Genomic DNA, 26,219 nt, shown 5'->3' with positions numbered 1-26,219 from the left:
GATTTCATTGTTCTGACTTGTGCACTTCTGTTTATAGCCGTACGATTTAATGACCTCTCCTCTCCTATCTTCATTTGCTTTTTTTGTCCTTATTTTATCATATTTATCTCCAAAAATGTAGTAAAGAAATTTTGGAATGAATATTTTAAAAGAAATTTATTTCCGCTTGAGTGTTCGGTTTTATGTTTAATGATTTTTAGTCACATCACATGAAACTTGCTACTTGAGAACTTTGAATGTTTGTCAATTTAAACAATTAAATAAAAAGAAACAATTCCCCGAGCACGAGGAAATGGTTACAATGGACAGCCACGTCGTGTTTTTTTTTTTTTTTTGGTGGATTAATAAAACGAACAAATAACGTGGAACTTTCTTAAAGTAAAATCCGTGATTACTTGTGGTTTAACTACAAGTTTTGGAAGTGTGTTAATCCACAATACAAGACATTAAATTTTCTTGCCTACACAAGATTTAGTTTTCTCGTTAAGCTAATTCATCATCAACCTCTCCAAAATCTCCTTCATTCGCTAGCTCTCTATTTTAGTACTTTATTTATCCCAAAACAATTTGACTAGTGACTCGAACTACAAGTTTAAGAACATTCTTACAGTTTCATTTAATTTTTGTCATCTAGTTTAGTGGATTTATACTATTCTTACAGTATTCCATGATTACTTGTGTAGTTTATCTAGAAGTTATGGAAGTGTGTAGTGTATATAATGTGTAAATCAACCAAGACATTAAAATCAAATCATGGGACATGGAGAGTTTGACCAATTAATTGGCAAATCACTCTGTTCAATCCGAAAATTTATTAAAATTAACAATTACGTTTCCTTGATTATGGTTTAATTGCATGCTATAAGTAGGGCAGATTATGGGAATGGTATGGACAAATGACGTGAAGACAAAAAGAGTTTGGTTAATAATAATCTTGACCTTTATTCACCAAGCGTTTTTTGGGCCTTGATTTGCTTTCTTTTTGGAGAAATACTCTAAAATAGCATTAAAACAAGTTTTATGGACAATTATAGCACACATTCCAAAAATTTTGAAAAATAGCACTATTTAACACATAAAAATATTTCCAAAAATAACACTATTTAACATATAAAAAATATTTTTTTTTTAGGTTTGGGTTCTCAATTTCACATTTAGGGTATAGTTTTGAGGAGTAGGGTTTAGTATTTTAAATTTAGGATTTAATTTTGAATAACTAGGAATATAGCCCCCGCGATATCGTGGGGGAACTCATTTTAGTAAAATATTTATTACAAAAATTCTTTAATTAAATTTATTTATTAAACTATTGAGATTCTTAAACTATTTAATAAAAAATTCAAAAACATGCAATTTTTTGAAAAATTCTTTATATTTTATTTGAAAAAATATACTTTAAAAAATAATCTTACCACATATAATTAAATAAATAATTATCAATGCTACACAGTACACACATCAAATTAAACAAATTTTTAATATTAACTGCCATGAGATTACATTGCAGTTGTGTTATTTCGTTCGCTTTTATTTGTATTCTTTTGTTTGCATCTTTTCAATGTAACATTTTATCTGTGTTTTTTCGTAGTAACTTTTCGTAAATATTTTTTAATTTCTGAAAAAATGAATAAATGCAATCTACAGTTGTATCTTCTCTTCTTAACCTTACAGTAATATTTTTGTATACTTTATGAACCATTACAACTTGTTCTCTCGTTGTCAAATATGATATGTAAATGATTATATTTTTAAATTTCTTTCTTTTTGTTTTGTTTTAAAATGATAAAATTATGAATACATTGTATAAGACACTATAAATTTCTTAAATAATTATATAATAAATTAAAAATATTAATTGAGGACCATTCTTAATATGACATAATGCTTTGTTTAAATTCATTTAAATTAATTATTTTTAGTTTTATAGCATAACTCAAACATATTTCTATTTCCAAAATCAATTTTTACTTCATAAAAAATGAATATTAATATTACTATTCACTCAATCAGTAAGAAAATTACCAATCCTCTCAAATTTGAATATAACTAAACAGAAAATTATCACATATTTTATTTACTTGAATCAAAACTCAGTTATATATTCATATAAAAAATAATATATCTATTTTCATAAAGGCAGTATTGTAAATGAATATATAATACAAACAACTAACATTTTATTGATGAAACATATTTCTATATAAAACAACCTATAGTCATTAAACATTTTGGCAATTATAATAGATTATATCTATATATATATATAGTTAATCCAATATTGAATGTACTTACTACTTATTTTTCTCCGCCTAAGATGCTGGTTAATTATCCCGAGTCACACATAAATAAATAATATAATAAATATTAGATGGGAACAATAATAGTTAAAACTTATAACAATAATATTTAGGTGTATGATGTAGCATCACAATTTGTGCGTCTAAAGAAGATGATTGGCCAAGGACGATTGGGTTCATTGCTCTCACACGGTCCTCTTTTTTTTGGCAGTCAGAATCCAAAACTTTTTCAAACTTTTAAAATATTTCATATTCAGTATCTTTTGTTGTTAAGATTTCAATTTGAGTGTATTATGACTAGAACTAAATATACAAATTCCCTTAACCTATATAAAGTTGTAGATAAGTCTTTGTCGTCAAGATAGTTTATTGGACAATCATCTCAACCGTCAATTTTTCTGTTGATCACCGGTTTTCCATCTCCTAATAAACTGAATATTTCCAACAGTAGAACATATAATAGAACGAATTTTAATATTTTATTTTTATTTTTACCTTGATATTTCATAATCAAATATTTTTTTAAAGAAACAGAAATACAGAAATCCATATTGTTTTCTATAATACAATTAGTTTTCTAATCAAAAAGCATGGAGTAGACAAATATATGACAAAAAATACCAAACATATACGAGCCAATATGCTCTCATTTTCTGAAAAACCAACTTCAACCACATTTTTTAACAGCTAAAAACAAAAATTTCGGTTTGGATTCATACCAATAGAATAATAACCCTCGATGAATAGATGGTTAAAGAGAGTATCTTAATATTTCTTTAACGAAAACAAAAATTTATTTAAATATATTTTAGTATTGTAGACACAACCATAAATATCAAATTTATCAAAAAATTGCAACGGTTCATAAGATAAATCAAAAGTTTTAATGGTTCATTAAATAAACAAAATTTGTCGTGGTGTAATTAAAAGGTTGCAACAATTCATTTAAATATATTTTAGTTATTTAAAACTAATAAATAATAATTTATGAATAGTTTATCCAAGTAATGTGATCTTAAATATTAATTATATCAATATTGTAATGGTTCAATTAAATGGCTAAAATATATTTTTTAATATATTAAAATTAATAATTTATGAAGATGTATACCTAGAGACTGAATATAATTAAATATTACAATGATTAACAAAATATATCAAACTGTAATAAATTTTTCACAGTGATGAAACGTCATTTCTAACAAATTCTCTTTTAACTAATACAAATATAAAAAAATTTTGAATACAATGATGAGAAGTTATTTATATATAGATTTCTAAAGATGTGAACATTTGAATAGACACAACTGTTTGTAAAAGACACAACTCTATATTCAACAAACACAACTTTTGAGAGAGATGCAACTGTAAAAAAATTCTGTCAAAAATATAAAATTCTCTTTTAACTAATACAAATATAAAGAAAGTTTGAATACAATGATGAAAAGTTATTTATATATAGATTTCTAAAGATGTGAACATTTGAATAGACACAACTGTTTGTAAAAAACACAACTCTATATTCAACAGACGCAACTTTTTTGAGAGAAGCAACTGTAAAAAATTTCTGTCAAAAATATAAAATAAAGAAAATTTGAATACAATGAAGAGAAGTCACTTATATATAAATTTATAAAGATGTGAACATTTGAATAGACACAACTATTTGTAAGAGACACAACTCTATATTTAACAGAAGCAACTTTTTAGAGAGATGCAACCGTTGAAATTTTCTGTTAAAAAAATATATATACATATTTTACAAAAATGTACGACGAAAAATCGCAACTGTTGTTGGCATTTATTCAGATTGTTATTATTATATAGATTAATTGGTGCTATTTTTGGAATTTTAAAGATGTTATGCTAAATTTTGAAAAAAAACTTATTTTGATGCTATTTTTGAGAATCTCTCTTCTTTTTTCGGGTAACATAATTAAAGCATTAATAAATCTACTACTCACTTGATCCATCAGCTTTCTTTTTATCTACGGCTTTCGAATGAAAAACTCTTGTAGATTTTCTTGCAAGTAACCGGATATTGCCTCTCTCACGGCCGGTACGCTCGGATTCTCAAATCCTGGTGTCACTCATCAACGCCATGAAAGATACTACAGAGCTTCTATCTCTATTGCTTTTATGTAAGGCAGCCCCTGTGGCTCTGTCAAATTCCTCCTTACTTGGAGCGTAAGACTCTCTTTTAATTAATCAAGGTTCAAGGTTGTGTTTGCCCAAAAAAAAAAAAAAAGATTCACTAAACTTCTTAGATAAGATTCACAAAGGCTCTATCACACTTTACCTTAATTATCTCCTTAACCTTGTTTTCGATTACATTACTCCAAACAAAACATATTCACTTAAATTTAGAAGCATTGTATTAATTAGAAACAATCCAATTGCATCAATTTAAATATTTTATAGACAGAGTGAAAAATAGTACCATAATAAAAATACTAGTATCTAAGACCTCGCTCGGGCAAGTGATCTTAAATACTAATGAAATCCCATGTCTAAGAAAAGAGCCACAAGAGCCACAGCAGCGGTGGTAAGCAAAACATTTGGGGTTTCGAGTCGTCTTAGAGAATCGGCGCGTGATCTAGATATTGCAATCCATATGTCCTGGTTTGGGGAACAGAATCCGAACGTCGTCCAAGTGGGAGCAAATTCTCAACAAAGGGAGAAATAACACAAATGCCTCCGTGGACGATACGTACCTCGTCGGTCTGTGGATAATATTTGAACAGCCTCTTCTCATTGTCATGGAAGAAAAGATTCCCACGCTTAGAAACGGCGACTGGCCTAGTCCAAAACCACAACGGCATATTAGTTGAGCCCATCTCTCTAGGGAGTAAACGTATTATAGAGTAAGTGACACTCCATGTTTGTTCGTGAGCATCCATGCACCATATCTTAACATTCCAATGAGATCTCGTAGCATAGGTTAAAGTTAAGGCTAGACGGTCTTCAAGGTTCACTAGTTGGCCTCGGCCTGAATTTTCGTTAAATTCAGATGGAGGCGGTCTTGGGACATCACGAAACTCTTCCGTGTGAAGATCGAAAGCTAGTATCTTGAAACTAACGATAATTTGTAACCAGTAGATGGAGCCATCCACACAAGCGGACTTGTTACTATATCCCATATAGTAAGGAGGAGGCGTACTCAGTTTCCGCCATTCCCCAATGGTAACATCAAGAATCTCGCAGTAACAGTGTTGGTAATGGAAACTATCGAACAAAAACCTCACTACTTTATAGCTCCCACTGACTTTATCCCTTCCGAATCCCATCGTCCAACATCCAGGGAATACATCAACCTTTGCATCTGCGATTTTTTTTCCCCAATTAAACTCAAAAAAAAAAAATCAATTTTTTTTTTTTTTTTTTTTGCAGAAATCGATATTAAATTAAAATAAATAACAGATTATTACCGATGTGCTTCACGCTGTCGATTATGAGTGGATCTGGCCCGGAAGGGAATCTAAGGAATTCTCCGGTGGAAGGGTTCAAAATGTTGATCCAGCCAGGTACGGGGATGCAAAGCAGACCGTCACATGACAGCGACGGACGTGAGGCGACATCGCAGTGTAGATAGATCATCTCGATTCGTCCCCTTCGAACCGTTTCCGGTCTCCAGCCGCCATGATTTTCAGCTTCTTTGGAACTTTCTTCGAATTCATACGCCTCTCCGCGAAAGTCCTCGACTCCAGTGTTGATCTCCATTTTTTTGATAAGGTCTTGAATCTGAGGATTGATTTCAGTGGCAGTTCAAGCAAGATTTCTTCCACTAGATCGTCGGGAACTTGGCACATCATCGTCGGTTTAGGGTTTTTTTTTCCGAGAATATAAAATTCACTAGATTTTTTTTATCCGATGGTTTAATATAAAGTTTGGTTTTAAAAGTTAGTAATTTAGGTGTGATAGGTGTTGATTTTAATGATTAGAAATTTTGCCATGTATTATACAAAAACTTTGTTTGAGTATAAAGTTTGGTAATTTACTTGATTCTATCTATCAATTTTAATTATTAGAAATTTTGTCATGTGTTATACAAAAATTTTGTTTCAACAAATTTTAAAATTAATAAGATAATTATAAGAAATAAACATTTAAACAATTTTATTAAATATAAAAAGATAATTCTTATATGTATGTAAAAAAAGATAATACTCTTTCTAATTTTAAATTACTAATTCTATAAGAAAATTAATTAAGGAAATGATATAATTAATTTATATAATACCATAATTAATTAAATTATACTATCAATTATTAGTTGTAAAAAAAGTATTTTAGATATTCACCATTATGTAAATAAATAAATTGTTGTTACAGTTTTTTCAAATACACCACCATTAAACTTGTTATATTTTGAAAGCTATTTGCAATTTTATGAACTATATTAATTATCTTTTCTCTCTTTTTCTTTCTGTTTGTCAAAATTTAACTATGAGATCAAACTTTTAAAATATCTTATTATATAAAGTTGGTTTTGAAAGTTAGTCAATAATAAGATTTTGACATGTGTCAAGTTTATATCAATCTGAGATTTTGACATATGTAAAAGTTAATATTTAATAGAAAATATTTGAGATTATAACAAAAAAAACATAATATTTTGTTTTAAACAATATTAATAATATAAAAAAAGAATTATTAAAAAATTACAAAATTACAAAAGTCGTTTAAAAAAAATATAAAGAGATTATATATTTCATCAAATTCGAAATTATAACATTTATTTTAACTTTAAGTTATAATTCTACCAAAAAAAAATAGAAATGAGATTAAGGAAAATATACAGTTAATTATTAATTCTAAATTTTGTAAATACTCACTTCTATATAAACATATATCGTTTCATATTTTTCATCGAACAAAATAATTTATTCACAAATATTGCTTTCAACTTTGTTCTATTGGTAAAACTTTTTTAATGGAAAAGTAATTTTTTCTTATTTTTTTAAACCAAAATTTTATCCTATTTTATCCTTTTTCAGTTTTTAATAGATAAGATTAATATGTTGACCCAAAAAAAAGATTAATATATGCGTTTTCTTTTTCTAATACTGTATTTCTAAATTTAATGTAGTATTTTTAGATTGTTTATTTATTTTATCTTTTCATCTTTGAATTATTTGAGATTTATATATTATTCTGCTTTTAATTTTCTATTATTTTTATATTTATGTCAAATTAACTTTTTTGGTTGGTCATAGACCCTTTTTGTGCAAACATAATTGTTACCATTCATTCAATCCCAAAGGTAGATAAGAAATAGAAGCTCATCAACCTATTGGTTAGATAAAATAGGTTAATCAAACACAAGCTTACAACAAACATAGATAGATAGAAAAAACCTAAATTATTGTTGATAAATCCATAAGAGTTCGGAGACGGTGACACACCCTGGTTTACGGATAAGTTTAAAAGAATTGATTTGGCCACCTATGTCACCAAAGTGTACTTATCTTTTCGATCAAGGGTCCTAAGAGAACTTCAGAGTTAAGCCTGCTTGAGCTGGAGTAGTTTCAGGATGGGTGACCTTTCAGAAAGTGATTGTCGAAACTGTGCGAGTGAGGACAAAACAAAAAGAAAGATCATATGGTGATTTGTAGGGTCGGTAAACAAGTATTTAAAAGCCTTGCGGACTTAACAGACCGGCCGTCGGATATGGATGGGCTATGAATAGACATAGGGTCCACTAAGGAAGGTGGCCCGTGGACATGGGCTCACTAAGCAAGGTGGCAGTCAGAGCCTTACGGAGACAAGAGCTACATCATAGTGTGAAAAACACTTCCATGAATACATTGGAAAATTTAATATTAGTTACAATCAAAAGATTTTGGGACGTTAGAAAATGGTCTTTAGTTTCGTTGGTTGTTGGATCAAGCTATTTTGAGATAGCTAAAAGACGTGAACATGTTTTCTCCACACATGAGGAGGACATAGCCGAGGTTCTCTCTATTGTAGAGGTTGGATGCAAGGTTATCTCCCCAAAAGAGGAAAGTGGAGGAGGTTGGATGCAAGGTTATCTCCCCGAGGAGAGAAGGTGGAGCCAAGGTTCTTTTCATGGTGAGGGAAGTTAGACGCAAGATTCTCTCCATAGGGAGGAGGGCGGAGCCGAGGTTCTCTCAATAGTTGGTTATACACTATTGTGATGATACATTATTGATTAGTATACTATATAATATATTTTTAGTTCAAAATTTTTTTTGAGCCAATAATTTTAGTAATTAAAAACACTATGCAAAAGTGAAAGTAAAAAGACATATAATAGTTTGCTTAATGTGTTCATACAAACATTTTCTAGGTGGTGGTAAAGAATATATTTGTAATATATTGTATATTTAGGTGTAAAAAATATGCTTTTAATGGTAACATACATAAAATTTTGTAAATGGATATAATTCTGTATATTATAGCAAACATAAACCTTATAAATAACGGCATGACTGCTTTATTCTTTCAACGGTTTTGGTCCTCTTTGAAAGGGGATTTGGTGTCTTTGGTTCAGGGATTTTTTAGGACGGATCGTTTCGATCCTCGTTTAAATGAGACAAATATTTGTCTTATTCCCAAGGTTGATAGACCACAGCGGATGACGGAGTTTCGACCGATCAGTCTTTGTAATGTCAGTTATAAGATTATATCTAAAATCTTGTGTTTCCGGTTAAAACGGTTTCTACCTCTTTTGGTCTCTGAAACTCAGTTGGCCTTTGTTTCTGGTCGTTTAATAACTGATAATGTTCTGGTCGCTCAGGAGATGTTTCATGGACTAAACACCAATCAGAGGTGTTAGACGGAGTTTCTAGCTCTCAAAACGGATATGAGCAAGGCATACGATCGAGTAGAATGGGATTTCTTGGAGGCGGTTTTGGTCAAATTCGGTTTTACCAGGAAATGGATCTCGTGGATTATGTGGTGTGTCTCTTCTGTGTCATACCAAATTCTATTGAATGGTCAACCCAGGGGTTCCATCCTCCCTCATAGGGGTCTTCGTCAGGGGGATCCCCTGTTGCCGTATCTGTTCATTCTTTGCACTGAGGTTTTGATAGCTAATATCAAGAAGGCAGAACGGGAAGAGAAAATAACGGGTATCAAAAATGCCCGTGATAGTCCTACTATTTCGCACTTGCTGTTTGTTGATGACAGTCTTTTCTTCTGCAAAGCAGAGGCAACCGAGTGTAGTAAAGTAATGGAAATAATAGGGGATTATGGGAAAGCCTCAGGACAAGAGGTCAATCTGGATAAATCTTCTATTATGTTTGGGAAAAAAGTCCCTTCCGATTTACGACCTCAATTAGAAACCATTATGGGTATTTCTAAAGAAGGCGGCATGGGCTCGTATTTGGGTATCCCTGAGAGCCTTCAAGGTTCGAAAACCAAGGTGTTTACTTATGTTAAGGATCGATTAGATGACCGAGTAAACGGTTGGTCTGCAAAGCTTCTTTCGAAAGGGGGCAAGGAGATTATGATTAAATCGGTGGCAACAGCACTTCCTACCCATGTTATGTCATGTTATAAGCTCCCGCAGGAGCTGACTTCCCGATTGACGAGTGCTATATCTACCTTCTGGTGGAAGTTGAATGATAAGGCTCGTGGCATGCACTGGGTAGCTTGGGATAAAATGTGTAAAGATAAATGTGAAGGGGGTATAGGTTTCCGAGCTCTTGAACAATTTAATGATGCAATGCTGGCAAAACAGTACTGGCGTCTTATCCATTATCCGAATTCCCTAATGGCTCGAGTAATGCGTGGTAGGTACTTCAGGAACAAACACCCTCTTTCGGCTAAAAAACCATATAACCCTTCCTTTGCTTGGCGGAGTATCTACTCAACTAAGGTATTAGTGGAGCAGGGTGCGAGATGGGCGGTAGGCTCTGGCTGCTCCATCTCAGTGTGGCGGGATCCGTGGTTACCGGATACTCGTCCAAGACCAGCTAATGGTCGAGGTCGACTATTGCTTCCAAGTTTGATGGTTAATCATTTAATTAATCCATCTACGAAGGATTGGCATTTACCTATTCTGGAGGAGTTTTTTGATCCGGAGGATATTCCGATTATTCGAAGTATTGCGGTCAGCAAAGTTTTTAAACCAGACTCTTTAGTTTGGCATTTTACTAAATCAGGGAAGTACTCCGTGAAGTCTGGTTATCGGTTAGCACGGGAACTAATCTCGAAAGTGGAAATTGGACCTATGTGCATGGCTCTTCGCGCCCATGCGTGGAAATTTAAGGTTCCCTCCAAGGTTCAACATTTTTTCTGGCAGGTCGCTTCTGGAACTCTTCCTGTATTAGAACGGCTTGCACACCGTGACGTCCGATGTGATATTCAGTGTAAGCAGTGTGGTTTGGAATCGGAAACCATTAACCACGCTCTTTTTAAATGTCCGCGATCAATGAGTATTTGGGAGTTGTCTCCTTTATCACTAGAAGCCGAAGGTTTTCCATATGCATCAATCTATGCGAATCTGGATTTTATTTATTGGCGGGCGGCAGGGCAGTCCGGGATTTCTGATATTTCTATTTATCTCCCTTGGATATTTTGGTCGATATGGAAAGATAAGAATAAAAAGGTTTCTCAGGGTTTAGAGGCAGAACCGACAGAGATTTTAAATCAGGCAACAAATGACAGATTATTGTGGGCTGAGGCCAAATCTCTCTCTGATAGTTTTTTAAATCCCCAGACTTCTTTGGAAATTAGGGAGCCGTATATCCGTTGTCAATTTGATGGTTCATGGAAAAATTCGGATGTTTTACAGGGTTTGGGGTGGTGGTTTTGTGATGGGGATGATTCAACGATTCTTTTGGGAGCTCGGAGTCAGCGACGTGTCCTTACCCCCTTACATGCGGAACTACAAGCCTTGCTCTGGGCCATGGAGTCTATTTTGGATGCAAGAGTGGATTGTCAAGCTTTTGAGACGGATTGTGCAGAGCTTATCGCGATGGTGCAGAAGCCCGACGATTGGCCAGCCTTTACGATTTTACTGGAGGACTTCTCTATTCTCAGATCTTCTTTCCCTTTCTTCACTCTGGACAGGATCCCTCGTGAGTCTAACGCAAGAGCAGATTGTTTAGCCCGGTCTTCAAGGACTTTAGTTTCTGAAATTTCTTTTGTAAATTATTTCCCTCCGGTTTGGGCGACCAATCTCGGAGTTCTCTTGTAATTTTAAATGTGTGGTTGGAAAAAAAAAAAAACTTATAAATAACATACAACAAATTTTCATATGTTTTAGTAAAATTTAATTTAATTTACAAAACTTTAACTCGCACAACAACAAGTCTTTATCTAGTATATATATATATATATATATATATATATATTTACGTAAATTAGAGCATATATTTACATATTATGCATATATATATATATATATATATATATATTTTCTTGGAAGTAAATTTACCTTTAAATTCATAAAAATTAATAAACGTCTATGATATTGTTACTTGTTCAATTATGAGATAATATTAGTATTCAGTTTTTTTCTTTGAGAAATATGTTTCACTAATTTTTAATTGCTTTTAATATTATGTAATATATAACTTTGATGCATACCAATTATGTATATACCAATTATTTTTGGAACCAAATATAAATCAAATATATATATTTTTGTTATTTAGACATCTAAATTAAGAGTTTATGATGTTTTACAATAACTAGTGTACAAAATTTTAATGAAAATCAGTAAATTTTCTTTCAAAATTATGTTTTTATGTGTTTACCGTAATTTTAAAGACAGTACTATAGTTTTATATTTTATTTGATATTTGTTTTTAACATAAACAGAATTATTTATATATTTGTATTTTATTATTAATTTAATAAAATAAATCTAAAACTAGTCCCCGATTAATTTCCGTTTAATCTCCGATTTTCTCGCTAGGCGCTAGGCCCATCCCGACCGCCTGACTAGCGCCTAGCGATTTCTAAAACAGGGGATACAATACATATATTTTTTTGATTTGAATATTGTAAATGCTATTTATTGGGATTGAGTACATAGGATTATGATGTAATAATATACAATAAAATTGTATTGCAAAATGGAGTGCGTAAACTATAAATCCGATTTAAAAATATATATATATTTGGAATATAACTTAAAATTCTACATACTTTTTTTATATCCCCGTTAATATATATCCCTGTTAATATGCGGACCTAATCTAGTGCTAAAATAAAAGACACGTACTAATCTTATTATCTCAATATCTGTATTTGTTTTAGACTAAAGGGTCCGTGGATTAAATTAAAATTCACTTTGGATCTAATTTCTATGACTAATCCCTTTTGTCACTTCTCTAACTATTGTGTTAATAAAGATGTAATTAAAAGGGTTCGGTAATAGTTGGCAAGAACTGGAAATCTCTAATCTGAAGAATTCTTGAAAAAGTTGACTAAAAAAGACTTCATGAACCAAGAAAAAAAAAATCTTTTTTTCTCCAAAATATTTTATAAATCGATTTTAAAATCATGGAGAAGTCTCAAGGTCTCTCTTTTTCTCTAGTCTCTACCAATCATATGATAAAGAATGTGCCTTGTGATGATGAAACAATCGTAGCATCTCACAACAGATTACACAAAGAAACCTTAGCTTAAGATTTATAGTTCTTCTCAGAAACCCATTCCTCCCATACCGCCCATGCCACCCATACCGCCGCCGCCACCCATACCCGGAGACGCCTCCTCTTTCGTTGGAATCTCAGTCACAACTGCTTCCGTTGTCGTCAACAAAGACGAGACACTAACCAATATAATAAACAACGGAGAAACATTAGCAAAAACATTGCAATAAACTACAAAATTTGGAAGACAAATTCTCAATCTTTGTTACCTTGCAGCATCAACCAATGCGGTTCTGATCACTTTCAAAGGATCGATAATACCAGACTTCACCATGTCAACATATTCTCCTGATAAAGTAAATGCGAAAAGAGACTAGTTCATATTTTGGAGTATAGGGAGATAACAAGGTGGACCAAGAACTATAGAAAGTGAATTCTCTAATGCATATAAGAGTGGACCAAGAACTATAGGAAGTGAATTCTCTAATGCATATAAGAGTGTAACCTTTGGCAGCATCATAACCGAGGTCAGGATTATCTTGCTCCAAAAGCTTGCCTACGATAACTGCACCCTCGACTCCAGCATTGGAAGCAATCGTGTAAACAGGTGTCTACATCAAAGAAAGATTTTGTGTGTAAGATTCTAGAGGCTGTTTATGATAGCGAGGATGAACAATGTGATCAGAAAAACACCTTGAGAGCGTTTTGAATGATTTGAACACCAATTTTCTGATCAAAGTTAGCTGTGGAAAGCTTCTCAAGTTCTTTTGAAGCATACAAAAGAGCAACACCACCACCTGTAATACACACAAAGTAATGTAATTCTCATGAAATTCTATTTTTTCACGAACTCAACCAAACTTTGTTTTAGAGATTTAAGAATAGTTTTTTACCTGGAACAATACCCTCTTCTACAGCTGCTTTAGTGGCATTTAGAGCATCCGTTACTCTATCTTTCTTCTCGCTAACTTCTGCCTCACTCGCTCCACCAATCTAAAAACCAATGGGAGTAATATCGAAGTTAGTCACTTAGTCATAAACTAATAATGCATAAATAGCCTCTTATTTTGATGTTCACAAGAGGTGTATATTACCTTTAGTACAGCAACACCACCCGAAAGCTTGGCCAACCTTTCTTGCAACTTCTCCTTGTCATAATCAGACGTGCTCGCTTCAACCATGGATCGAATCTGTGTGATTTTTTAAATTATAAAACAAATTAAACATTCTTACCAGTTGGAAAAAGGGTAAAGGTTTATAACACTGAACCAATACATATTAAAAGCGAAATGCACACTAACCTGCTCACATCGTTCCCCAATTGCTGTCTTGTCACCAGCCCCATCGAGAAAAACAGTATCATCTTTGGATACAGTTATCTGGTAACAAATGAAAATCAAGTTATATAAATGTATCCGAAGGTACAAGGGAGAAAGAGAGGTAGCAGAAGTAATTGGACCAAACGAACCTTCTTGCAGTTTCCGAACATACTGAGGTCAATGTTGTCGAGATTCATACCTAACTCCTCTGTTATAACCTACAAACAGAAACACCAATGACACATTATAGCTCATGCAATTAGTGTGGGTGTGCTTATCTCGGCAGATAATAAAGAAAATGAAAAATGGGCATGCCTGGGCGCCAGTGAGGGCAGCTAGATCGTGTAAATTGGCCTTTCGGTTCTCTCCAAAACCAGGGGCCTTCACAGCACAGACCTATAACGCAATACCATTATATTTAAATTTTCGGTAAGACTTTGCAAGACAAAGGCATACAACAAAAGGCTGAAAAGAAAAACCTTGATTCCAGCACGAAGTTTGTTCAGAATTAGGGTGGCAAGAGCATCACTCTCCACATCCTCAGCAACAATCACTAGCGGTCTTTGCTTCTGAAAAAGGGCAGAGAAAATATATTTCGATCTTTAGATACAAAGTACTTGATGAATATCAGACACTATTGACAATCAAGAAATGGCCAAACTGTTTATACCTTGAGGGCCAATTCTAAGACTTTCACCATAGCGTTTATATTGGAAATTTTCTTCTCGTGGATAAGAATGAGAGGATCTTCTAGTTCCTGCAAACCATATCCATTCAGAAAAAATCAAATGAGAAGTTCCTTAAATTGATAAACCAACAAGGTGGGAATCCTTACACATTTTTGGGTCTTCGGGTTTGTTATGAAGTAAGGGGAGATGTATCCTCTGTCAATCTTCATACCCTCAACAACTTCCAGCTCATTAAACAAGGTCTTGCCATCCTGAATCAAGAGAGGATAACGTAAGTCACCTTAATGAATAAGCAAAATAACCAAAATAATTTTAACATTTAGGGATCAAATTCAACTCACTTGAATTGTGATCACTCCCTCTTTGCCGACAGTTTCCATAGCCTTGGCAATCAGTTCACCAATTTCTCTATCTCCGTTAGCTGATATTGTTCCAACTTGGGCGATTTCCTCAGAAGTGCTAATCATACGTGCTCGACTCTGCAAGTTTGTCACAACAGTATCAACTGCCAGTTTGATACCACGTCTTAGGTCCATAGCATTCATTCCAGCGGCAACTGATTTACAACCTTCCGTGAAGATAGCTCGAGTAAGGACTGTAGCACATGTTGTTCCTGTAAAGCATACCATATTTTTTATTTTGTCAGATGGAATAACAACGATTAGTACAAGTAGATAGGAGACTAATAACCCAATTACGAAATACAGAATAAAAACGTTTAAATTACAATGAAAGGGAACACTTACCATCACCAGCTACGTCATTTGTGGCGTTAGCAACCTGTTTGACAAGACTGGCACCAACGTTCTTAACTCTGTCTTTGAACTCAATGCTCTTGGCAACAGTCACACCATCTTTTGTCACCTTCGGTGCACCCCAGCTTTGTTCAATAATGACATTACGACCCTTCAAAATAAAAAAAGGGTTATAGACTGCTGTGTCAGAGACTGTGGGATAACTAAATAGAAAACTCTTGATAGATTCACGCACAATATAAATCTCTCTGAACAGAAACTATATGAAGCATAAATTTGAGATTACCTTGGGACCCATAGTGACTTTAACTGCATCAGCAAGATCCTCGACACCCTTAAGCATCATAGCCCGAGCTTCAACACCAAACCTAATGTCTTTTGCTGCATAATTCCTAGTGGAATTGAGCCTGCTTCCAATCTAACAAACACACATAATGCACATCAATCTCGATGCATACCCACAAACGACTAAAAAAACCAGCATAACCAAAAAATACAAAATGAAGAATACGAACCTGGCTTGTACACTTGCTGGCAATCCTGCTCAACCAAAGTAAGATAAATCCCATCAATAGAATCTTTCAGAAATATACATAAAAAGGAAGATGATATTGTCTCCGTGGGCAGAGAAAGATTCAATTCAATTCGATTTATGCTTAGCATGTTGATCAAAATTCACAAAAAAATCAGAACTAAGAACAAATATATATATGTATATATATATATATATCTCTACCAATCCGATCTCCGAGGAACCGATCAGAAACAAAAATCAAAAGTAAAAGCAGCATTCAAATTAAAAAGCCGAGTAGATCTACCTAGCTTTTGAAGCAACGTTGGTGAGTAGCCGATACATGGTGATTAGACTCAACCGAGAAGATTACAATTTTGCTTCAAACAGAACAGATCCAAGTAAAGAAGCTAAATTGACAAATTCTTCACACGCAGAAGAGGAGAAATGAAGCAGATCGTCGAAGATTCTAGTAGCAGTAGGGTTTAGGGTTTTGCGTTTTCTCCAAGGCCATTTTGCTTGGTTGAGTTTTAAGGCCCTCCGATTTGGATCCGGTTCGCGTTTTGACCCGGTCTGTTTATAATATGGGCCTTATAGAGCCCAGTTCGTTATTTTAAATGAAGTCATCAAACAAAAAAAAGTCTTTTTTTCCGTTATGTATTCATTTCTGATTGTGTTCCTCAGAATCCCTAGAACACTTCGATTAACGAATCAAAGATCGATTTGGGAGATCAAATCAGTGTTCGATCGAGGTTGAAGAAGATGACGGAGGCGATGATAAGGAACAAGCCAGGAATGGCGAGTGTGAAGGATATGCCGTTGCTTCAGGATGGTCCACCACCGGGTGGGTTCGCGCCGGTCAGATATGCTCGCCGGATCTCCAACACGGGACCAAGCGCCATGGCTATTTTCCTTACCTTTTCAGGTGCTTTTGCTTGGGGGATGTACCAAGTCGGTCAGGGCAACAAAATTCGCAGGTAAAATCAGAATCGAGATGTGTGATTTAGCTCCCTCACATTTTCACTTTTTTTACTCTATTGGAATTTAGGTTGGTTAGGTTGTTCTTTTTTATGAAGATATGAGTAATTTGTGACTGAATCTAGAGATATTTCTGGGTACTAATAACCTCAGATGCTTTTCAAGTTGTGTAGTTAGTCTTAAACCGGGTACTAATGACCCATGTTATAGCTAATTAACGATCCCTTTTGAGCTGTGGTGAAGAAAGCAATCAGATTTAAATATAATAGTACTTGTTTCTTGGAGTTTGGTGATTACTGATTAGATGGTCACATTCTGAGTTATCAGATTGATTATTGTTAGTTATCTCATCTATGGATAGAATCTCAAATGCATAATTATGAAAATGAGCACAATGTATCAACACAAAAGCTTTAATTGAGATTGATGTGATGATAGGGCGTTGAAGGAAGAGAAATACGCTGCACGTAGAGCAATTCTACCTATTCTTCAAGCAGAAGAAGATGAAAGGTATAGAAAAAAAGAACTTCAGTTTCTTATCCAGTATTCAACTAAGAAATTAAACAACCGTTGTGGTACAAACTCCAACATTGAATCTCCAATATATTATGGATTGTAAATAGGTTTGTATCTGAGTGGAAGAAGTATCTAGAGTATGAGGCTGATGTGATGAAGGATGTTCCTGGATGGAAAGTCGGTGAAAATGTGTATAACTCGGGTCGTTGGATGCCTCCGGCTACTGGAGAGCTTCGTCCTGATGTCTGGTAATTATCAATGGCTCCTTTTGATGATGATGAATGAATGTTGTCTAAGCTTTATTATCTTGGAACCTTGATGTTTGTTATTGATGTTTGTTATCTCTTTTTTTTTTCCCCATCGTATAATAAGAGAAATGATACATACACAGTTCATGTAATGGGTGGTACTGAGGAACATTTTCTGTCAATGACGAAATCAGTTTCAGTCACATATCTTTGTTCTTACATTAATCAAGTTTTTAAGTTGATATATCTACAAATATAAGCACAAGTAATCAAACACATTTACCAACAAAAGATAAGTTGAAATGTAAACAAAAAACGTTAAATACATGGAAAAGAGCCACATCCTCCTTACAACAAAAGTAACCCCAAACACACTTCACAGTTATTTCCTTTTTGGGATTTCTTACACGGAGTGGGCTTATCTATATGGTTTTCACATCACAAAACACTAATCCATCCTCCTTTTTCTCGTATATATATTTGTATATGTAAATAGTAAAAATCAAAAGTGTGAAATACAACGACGGTGACGAGCAGCAACAGTTTTGATCTGTTGCTTAGTTTCTTCTTTCCAGCGATTAGCAATATCATGAGCCACACTCATCGCATCAAGCGAAGCACCTGAGAGTCCTCTTCTCGTGAACCCAACTGCATACAATCCAGCCTCCCCTTTCCACCCTTTTGGAAACGGGTCTTTCTCTATCCCAATCTCTGCCAAGTCGTTGTCCTTCACAAACATTAAACCAACGACCAAACAGCATATTAGTATTTACCAAACTTCCCTTAACTGTCACTAACGGTATTTAACCGTTCAAATGTTTTGATCTAAGATAAATGTTTTTGTCTGTACCTTGAGCCATGAAGGCACATTGCTTTTGTAACCAGTAGCAAGAACAACGGAATCAATCTCGAGGACTCGACCATCCACGAGTTTGACCTTTCCCCGACCAAACTTTGCTATTCCCGCTACTATTTTGATCTTTCCTGATTTGATTTTTGAAAAGGCTCCGATGTCTAGCACTGGAGTTTTACCTGCGGTGTTCTTTAACTCAAACGGTCCAATTTTAGGCCTCTTAAGCCCGTACTTATCGGTGTTCCCCAGAAGTAACCTTGTCAGAACGAGCAGAGTCCTGTCCACGAGCCAAACCGGCATCCATTTCATCATTGTTAGACCTAACTCGAACGTCGATTTCCCAAGAATCTCTCTCGGTAACACATGAACCTGATCGATCAGATAAAAAAACAGAGTATAATAACTATCAGATGCTCTGTTTTAGAACAGAGGAACTACTAAGTAAGAATCAGGTGCTCTGTTTTTCGTAACTTGGTGAGTATAATATACTGAAATTTTTACTTACAGAGCTACGAACGACCATTGATGGGCTTGCATCGTGGTTGGATAGGTCGAGAGAGACTTCCATGCCGGAGTTTCCACATCCGACTACCAGAATTCGTTTTCCACGGTACCTCTCGCCGGATTTATAATCACCAGCATGAAGAACATCACCACCAAAATCTTCTAAACCCTCAAACTCTGGCACCACTTTCTCAGCATTCTCTCCCGTCGCCACCACGAGCCACCTGCAAATATACTCGAACTCACAGTAACCGAGAAGCTCGCTTCTCAAAACAGTCTGGACCCGCCACAGTCCAAACCTCTTGTCATATTTAGCTGACTGGACAGTCTCATTGAACTTGGGGCGGAGATCAAAGTGTGTTGCGTAGGACTCAAGGTACTCAATAAACTGGAACTTCGTTGGATACTCCGGGAAATCCTCAGGGAAGGGTAAATTTGGTAATTGACAGAACTGCTTGGGGAGATGAAGCTTGAGACGATCATAGGTTCTGTTTTGCCACAGAGAGGCTATGCAGTTAGCTCGCTCGAGGATTATAAACGGAACTTCTTGGCGTTTCAGGTCGGCGGCGACAGCTAGGCCTGATGGGCCAGCACCGACGATGACCGGCCCATTCACCCAGATGCAACGACGGGAGAAAATGTCCTCAGGCTGAAGCAGAGTTGAGATGTTCACACAAGTTGTGTTATTGTTATTACTCATTCTATCGGGAGCTTTTTCAATGTTATTTGTACTTACTTTTAGGGCAAGAAAAGATGTAATGATGGTAGATGGGGATTTGGTTTGTGTCTTGTTTGGATTGAGGAGAAAGGGTTTAAATAGGGAAGAGCTTTAAGCAATTTAGAATGTTGTTTTTGGAAAATGATTTCTCAAGAATTTCAAATGATTATTCTACTCATTTAATTTAACTTCTCAATCTTCAAATGATTGGCTTGCAGCGGCATTTATTGATTAATTTAAGCTAATATAGAAATAGATCAAAAACACTTGAAGTTGACACTTATAGAAAAGTGTTTTGCCTAATTATATATGGGTTGTGTTAAATTCGACCAAAATATGTGTCCTAAGGATTTATGTTTAGAACAGTCAGATAAAAAAAAAATTCAGCAATTGTAAAAAGATGGCTAAGGAGAAGGTGGTTAAAGATTTGCGGAATAAAAATTGCGGTTGAACTAAAACTCGTGATTAAATTATAATTATGATTGATAACAAGTAGTTGAGTAAAAACTTTGTTGTTTAATTTTTTTTCATCTTTTAAACTCTTTAAGAAGATAACATAATTTTTTTTTTTTTAAGATGACAGAAAATAACAAATTAATTTTAAAAATTTAATCGTACGTTTTATTGTAAACTCTCGTATTTTTACATGGTTTACGACTCATCTTGTTTAACTTTCTAACCGCCTTTTTCAACCACTTTATTCAGACTACTTGTTTTATCCATCTGTTCAGATCACTCGTTCGATTGGTAACCAAACAACCGCTTGAATTTCACACTACCAATCAAAGCTTATATTTTTTATAAAAAAAAATACCTGCTGAAAAATGAAGCAATCATATGTATAACTTATTTGTAAATTTCATGAGAAACTCTAATCCGTTAATTGAGCACAGGGAGCAGATATTCTAAAAAAGAGACAGTATAATGAAAGGTCTATTTGGGTTTTCTATTCCTTCTTAATGAAAATGACATCTACTTATTATGATTCGAATTAAACCTAAAACCGAGGGTTTTAATTAATCCGGTCATTAGACGCAAAGTGTTTGGCAAAAACGTCAGTAGTAAAGTTTTTATTGGTTAAAATATCATACTCTTAAGTCTTAAGTCAAAACATTTTTTTTCCTGTTATAAGATAAACTGTTAATCTTATAAATTTGGAATGTTTTAATAAAATCTACATCGATCTATGCACAAACCAAATCTAGGGTTAGATACGCATGAAGTTGAAAGGGAAATATGAGATATATTCATGTGCTGGACTGTAAAATTTGGGTCATCATGTTTTCATGTTTAATCAATTTGGTCAATTCCTCTTTCCCTGTTGTTGTTGAAATTAGTCAGTGCCTCTTTTATTGCAGCGATAAAATGTCAGTGCATATTGGTTCAATAATTTGACACAATAATTCCTCTTTCTATTATTGTTTTCTTTGTAAATTAATGTGATTAGCATTTTTGATTTACCGTCCAAACAAACTATATGTATATTTGAGTATGTGTGTGTGAAAATATGAATTGGAATCCACACGTAACAAGAAAAAAAAAATGTCCCCCCAAGGTCAGTGAAACTTGATACTAGAGATTAGAGAGTTTTATTTGCATGTCCAAGAGTTGTATTTAAAATCCCAACTTTTTTTATCACGCTCGTCTAGTAATAAAATTGAATTTTCTTCGTAAAGTTACCAACGCATTAGTAAATTATGTTGAGTTTTATTTTTCTTTTATTTTTTTTTTTTTTATGTTGAAAGTTTAATGATAGTAAAGAACACAAATATGTTTTATACAGGAGATCGATCTCCCAATACACGTAAATCCTTGTTTTCAATGTTTTCTGAGTATCTTTTTGTATCCATCATAACTTATTCTTAGGATTCACAGATTGAGTATAATTTTCTCCGATCTATATAAAGTATTCACATCGATAATATGGAATCGTGTTGTGTAATCATCATGATTTAGGAAAACAAGATTTATTCAGGAAACCTCGATCGAGAGAGTGATAGATGTACATATAGTGGAGTTGAATCGGGCAAAGATTTTTCTCACCAAAATCTAGAGTGCCTTTTTAAGTTTAATATAAGGAAAATGTGTGTAGATGCATGCATATGACGTGTCTTGCCTTGATAATAGTTTTAGACTTTTAGTTTCATAGATGAACTTTAGATGTTGATAATTATGAAATTTATGGCTCCTGGGATGAAGAGATTATTTATCCTATCGATGGAGTAGTTGAATTTTTTTTGAAGTAATTAAAATTAAAATAGATTAATACTATCGACTAAAAACAAAGCTACGTACTAACAACCTAGATTTCATAAAACTACCGCATATATACTAAAGTCGTTTCTGCTTTATTAGTAAAACTTGTGATCGTTCTGCGTTCTATATATAAACAACTTATAATATACTACTCAATTAAGCAAAATAATACAATCGTAGAATGAATCCATGCAGTTGAAAATAATCTTGATTTAGTCGTTACTTCCACTGTCCTATGTTTAGTATTTTTCACACGTATTCAAACAAAGAATATATATATAATTGATTTATTTTTTATTTTTTTCTGATGATTTTTTTTTTGTTCATCTCGTACATATATGATGATTCATTTTTCTGACATTTTCTCTATTTTCTATTTTCTCATTTTTCTAGTATTAAAAATATTTACAACAAAAAAAGAAATCTATAAAAAATTAATTTACCTAGGACAGAGGGAGTACAAAAAGTAAAAATCTATAAATATTTTGTTTTTATTTGAATAAAGATGTAATTATAGTACTTGTATCTGCAGTCAATAATTCAAGTATTAACTTTCCATGAAACGACCAAATTAACCACTTATCATCATCATATACAAACACTCAGACGAATATATTGGCCAATTATTGAACACACTGAAATGAACAATTATATTATATATATATATATATATATAACCAAAACAAAAACAACCAACTCTAATATTATTATCAAAAAATAATATTATAACAATAATAACAAAAAAACAAACAACAATTTTTTCCGTCCAAAGTATTACACTTTTTACTATATATCTTACGAGCCGAAGGTCACGAGTTTTACGTCTTACGAGGAGAGTTAACCATGGTTGACAAAAACAAAGAAAAACAAACAGTAAATGGATCAATTATTGCTAAAATGGAATTTTCAAAATATTTGTATATATGTCCATTATTGTTTTATTTTCTGACAATAATCAACCAGATTCTGCTATAGTCAGCTTTTCTTAGTTAGGTATCTAGAATCTTTTGATTAAATAAACCTAGTTAATTAAGAGAGCCAAACCCCATGTTACTGTTTTCAGTTTAGCTCATTATAAGCACAACCTGATTTCAACCACTAGTATAACAAAATATGTATTTTCTTTATATCTCTACTGATTTTATGCTTCGAATACCATAAAATGGGGTCACATGAAAATATTCTGAAACTAGCATTTCTCTTCATTTCTTTCTGTGGATTACGGCTTGTTTGACTAACATATTATTGAATTGTTGCAAATTAGTTAGCCTTCGAAATCATAATCTTCGTTATATGTGTATATATAGTTAAGGCGTATACTCAAACTTTACTCTAGGCTGCTGCGTGATCATAAAAATCCAAGAAATTGGTGATACAATGATAAGAAACCTTTTATGAGTATCTTAAACACTAAAATATTAATATTTAACTGAGTTTATTTATGAAACTAAACTTATTTTTAAAGAAAATATACACAAATGAAAAAAAAGTGTTATTACTTATTCGAGGTTCTTATTTAATATTATTACATATATATATATATATATATTTAATACTAGTAGGAAGTATTTAAACTCCCCTTGGAGAAGAAGATGATCTAACTAGCTAAATTGATATTGTAATCTTTATAGGTGTTTTAATATTGGAGTGGGTCTAATTTTTCCATTTAGACATCGTAGAAGGATCATTAACAATTGTGAAACTCTGTCGACCTCTATTGTAAAATTAATTGGTAATAAAAAAAAAATGAATATAATAATATATTTACTTATATTATGAATCTTGTAAGATTTTACTTCTAAATGCTGAAAACATTAATCTGATCGACTAATCAATACAGAACACTGATATTTGAAGACGATAGAATATATTTCTATATTAAGAGAATTTTCAATTTTGTATTTGAGTGCAAATTATTAAAAGAAGTTATATACATATACTAGATTAGGATCCGTGCTCTAGCACGGATTAAATTTCTTTTTATTTATATTGTAATTTTTATATAAAATATAATTTATATAATTGTTTTTAAAAATTGTTGTGAATAAAACATTATGCAATAAAATCATATAATAAATATGAGAATTTGAATTTCTTTTGAGATTTCTTATGACTGTTTTGCAGATTAGCCTAAATTTTTTTAAATTTGTTCAAATCAATCATAATAAATATTATTTCTGTTATTTTGATATATAGTTGCTAGTATAATCGAAAATCACTCTTAATCCGTGGAAGAGTGAATAATTTTTGAAATTTTATTGCCTATATATGGTTAATTAAATATTCTGTGGAGATTTTTTTTTTTTTGAATATTCTTGTTAGAAGATTTGAAATCGAAATTTAACTAATAGTTAATCTTATAACTCAATATTATATAGTCTATAAGAAATATTGTGTACTTTCGATTAATTATATAGGGGATATATTATCTAAAATAGTGAAGATCGTACACACATATAGAGAAAGGACCATAGTCACGTAGTCACCATATGATAAGATACGATATTTTTGATTTTTGATTAACAAGAAAAGGATAATATAGTTTTTAACTACTGTTCCATTTGTGACGACGTCGGCTAATAATACTATGAGGAAATCTATATTATGAAAGTTGCTTAACTCTCTCCATATGACATATCAGCAATAGAGAGAGTGACACATATCAACCAAAATTAAAAGCTCCTTAATTTAAAGCAAACATATTTAAAATTAAAAAAGAATTTAAAACATTTTTCATGTCATTTATTCTTTTTCATATCACAAACAATTTCAATATTTATATAAAAAATCTAGAGAGGCTTAGAACATGTTGATTTCTTCTTTAAATAAGTAAATGCATCACCAAAAGATAAAAGTGTATCGAGAATAAAACCAAATATTTGTTTCGTCCTCTTAGAGTAAACCATGAAGATATGAACATATGGTTTAGACGCTAGAATTTTCTCAACAATTTTAAAGGGTTGTAGCAGTGACGGGGAATTTGGTCAATATTGTACAGAAATTTATGAAAGTGTCTCCTTAGAAAAATAAATTTTTATATATGAAAAAGATCAGAGTTTTGTTTACTATCGAATGAAAGATAGTTAAATCAATAATATAATGTTGGTTGAGGAAAATACAGAGAAAAAAAGAAAAAGAAAATTAAATTAAATTCTAGAGTTATATTCAAGAAATTGAATAGCTAGCAGGAAGGAAAATTGTCTATCTTAATTATAACCATTAAAGAGTTAACCAAGCTGCATGAAAATCTTTTTAATAAAAGAAAATTTGAGAGTCCCATGGTATTTAGTTGAGAAGCTTAAATACAAATATATCTAAATACCTAAGTTTTAGACAAGAATTGTAAGATGTTTAAATGTTTTTATCTACCAATCAAATGTGCAAATGAAAATTTTTTTGATAAAAGAGAATTTGAGAGTCCAATGGTATTTAGTTAAGAAGCTTAAATACAAATATATTTAAATATCTAAGTTTTAGACAAGAATTGTAGGATGTTTAAACGTTTTTATCTACCAATCAAATGTGCAAATGATATGATTATTTTATTTCCTACAAAAAATATGCTAATAGTTTTCGTCTACAAAAATTACTTTAGAATAAGATTTAGCTTTAAACAAAATTTAGTATTCTTTGCCTCCTCACAAAAAAATATTAGTTTTGTCTGTTTATATATAATTTTTAATCTTTGAAATGTGAAAATATAAGAAGCAAAAAAATTATTACAATAAATGTATATATATAGATATAAACAAATCCGCATGTAGTACGGGTATTCATCTAGTCAGAATTAAAAGAAAAACACTTGGTTCACAATATTTGTTATTGGACAAACACATTTTGTGTATATATATGTAATGCATCAATGCATGCATGTATATTATGTAATGGTTAGAAAAGGGACAAAAAGAAATAGAGTAGACTAGAGGGATGATAAATGCAAACAAACCTCCATAACTGTAATAACTGAAAGGGTATGGGAAGACCCATGTGATCAGATTCACATG

The 26,219-nt window shown here is 32.6% G+C and overlaps 4 protein-coding genes and 1 pseudogene across 5 annotated transcripts; 2 read left to right on the top strand and 3 right to left on the bottom strand.

Annotated features, from left to right (window-relative positions):
• Positions 1–4,649: 4,649 nt before the first annotated feature.
• Positions 4,650–6,211, bottom strand: LOC104700131 (F-box/kelch-repeat protein At2g43270-like; annotated as a pseudogene). The gene is made up of 2 exons (XR_015560884.1): positions 5,726–6,211; positions 4,650–5,619 (listed from the first exon to the last, which is right to left on the bottom strand). The product of XR_015560884.1 is annotated as an F-box/kelch-repeat protein At2g43270-like (transcript).
• A 2,912-nt stretch (positions 6,212–9,123) lies between these two features.
• LOC147940777 (uncharacterized) lies at positions 9,124–11,463 on the top strand. The gene has a single exon (XM_087458263.1). The coding sequence runs from the start codon at positions 9,124–9,126 to the stop codon at positions 11,461–11,463; it is 2,340 nt and encodes a 779-aa protein (XP_087314389.1).
• Positions 11,464–12,825: 1,362 nt separating this feature from the next.
• On the bottom strand, positions 12,826–16,827 carry LOC104700130 (chaperonin CPN60-like 1, mitochondrial). Its single transcript, XM_010415599.3, has 17 exons — positions 16,450–16,827; positions 16,147–16,171; positions 15,918–16,049; positions 15,623–15,782; positions 15,218–15,489; positions 15,023–15,127; positions 14,858–14,944; positions 14,667–14,756; positions 14,503–14,583; positions 14,337–14,405; positions 14,170–14,247; positions 13,963–14,058; positions 13,762–13,861; positions 13,562–13,665; positions 13,374–13,479; positions 13,138–13,216; positions 12,826–13,047 (listed from the first exon to the last, which is right to left on the bottom strand). Exons 1-17 carry the CDS (start codon positions 16,485–16,487, stop codon positions 12,918–12,920), a joined length of 1,752 nt encoding a protein of 583 aa, XP_010413901.1. The 5' UTR covers positions 16,488–16,827; the 3' UTR covers positions 12,826–12,917.
• Positions 16,828–16,839: 12 nt separating this feature from the next.
• On the top strand, positions 16,840–18,087 carry LOC104700129 (NADH dehydrogenase [ubiquinone] 1 alpha subcomplex subunit 13-B). The gene is made up of 3 exons (XM_010415598.3): positions 16,840–17,119; positions 17,559–17,630; positions 17,744–18,087. Exons 1-3 carry the CDS (start codon positions 16,905–16,907, stop codon positions 17,886–17,888), a joined length of 432 nt encoding a protein of 143 aa, XP_010413900.1. The 5' UTR covers positions 16,840–16,904; the 3' UTR covers positions 17,889–18,087.
• A 75-nt stretch (positions 18,088–18,162) lies between these two features.
• On the bottom strand, positions 18,163–20,020 carry LOC104700128 (putative indole-3-pyruvate monooxygenase YUCCA7). The gene is made up of 3 exons (XM_087456678.1): positions 19,243–20,020; positions 18,735–19,106; positions 18,163–18,611 (listed from the first exon to the last, which is right to left on the bottom strand). The coding sequence occupies exons 1-3, from the start codon at positions 19,939–19,941 to the stop codon at positions 18,387–18,389; spliced, it is 1,296 nt and encodes a 431-aa protein (XP_087312804.1). The 5' UTR covers positions 19,942–20,020; the 3' UTR covers positions 18,163–18,386.
• Between the last annotated feature and the right edge of the window lie 6,199 nt (positions 20,021–26,219).

The sequence above is a fragment of the Camelina sativa genome, chromosome 7 (genome assembly GCF_030686135.1).
Source record: "Camelina sativa cultivar CO46 ecotype springtype chromosome 7, ASM3068613v1".
In the NCBI taxonomy this organism is placed as follows: domain Eukaryota; kingdom Viridiplantae; phylum Streptophyta; class Magnoliopsida; order Brassicales; family Brassicaceae; genus Camelina; species Camelina sativa.
Note: the sequence above shows the minus strand (reverse complement) of the source record. Positions and strands in the feature narration are given on the sequence as shown.

Bases quoted from the DNA above. Each gene is read 5' to 3' on its own strand.
- LOC147940777 (XM_087458263.1), top strand. From the start codon at position 9,124: ATGAGCAAGGCATACGATCGAGTAGAATGGGATTTCTTGGAGGCGGTT.
- LOC104700130 (XM_010415599.3), bottom strand. From the start codon at position 16,487: ATGTATCGGCTACTCACCAACGTTGCTTCAAAAGCTAG. The intron at 14,248-14,336 runs GTTCGTTTGGTC...ATTTGTTACCAG, and splicing joins TGTTCGGAAACTGCAAGAAG to ATAACTGTATCCAAAGATGA. The intron at 13,480-13,561 runs GTGTTTTTCTGA...TCTTTGATGTAG, and splicing joins TCATTCAAAACGCTCTCAAG to ACACCTGTTTACACGATTGC.
- LOC104700129 (XM_010415598.3), top strand. From the start codon at position 16,905: ATGACGGAGGCGATGATAAGGAACAAGCCAGGAATGGCGAGTGTGAAG. The intron at 17,120-17,558 runs GTAAAATCAGAA...ATGTGATGATAG, and splicing joins CAGGGCAACAAAATTCGCAG to GGCGTTGAAGGAAGAGAAAT. The intron at 17,631-17,743 runs GTATAGAAAAAA...GATTGTAAATAG, and splicing joins CAAGCAGAAGAAGATGAAAG to GTTTGTATCTGAGTGGAAGA.
- LOC104700128 (XM_087456678.1), bottom strand. From the start codon at position 19,941: ATGAGTAATAACAATAACACAACTTGTGTGAACATCTCAACTCTGCTT. The intron at 19,107-19,242 runs GTAAGTAAAAAT...CTGATCGATCAG, and splicing joins CAATGGTCGTTCGTAGCTCT to GTTCATGTGTTACCGAGAGA. The intron at 18,612-18,734 runs GTACAGACAAAA...ATGTTTGTGAAG, and splicing joins ATGTGCCTTCATGGCTCAAG to GACAACGACTTGGCAGAGAT.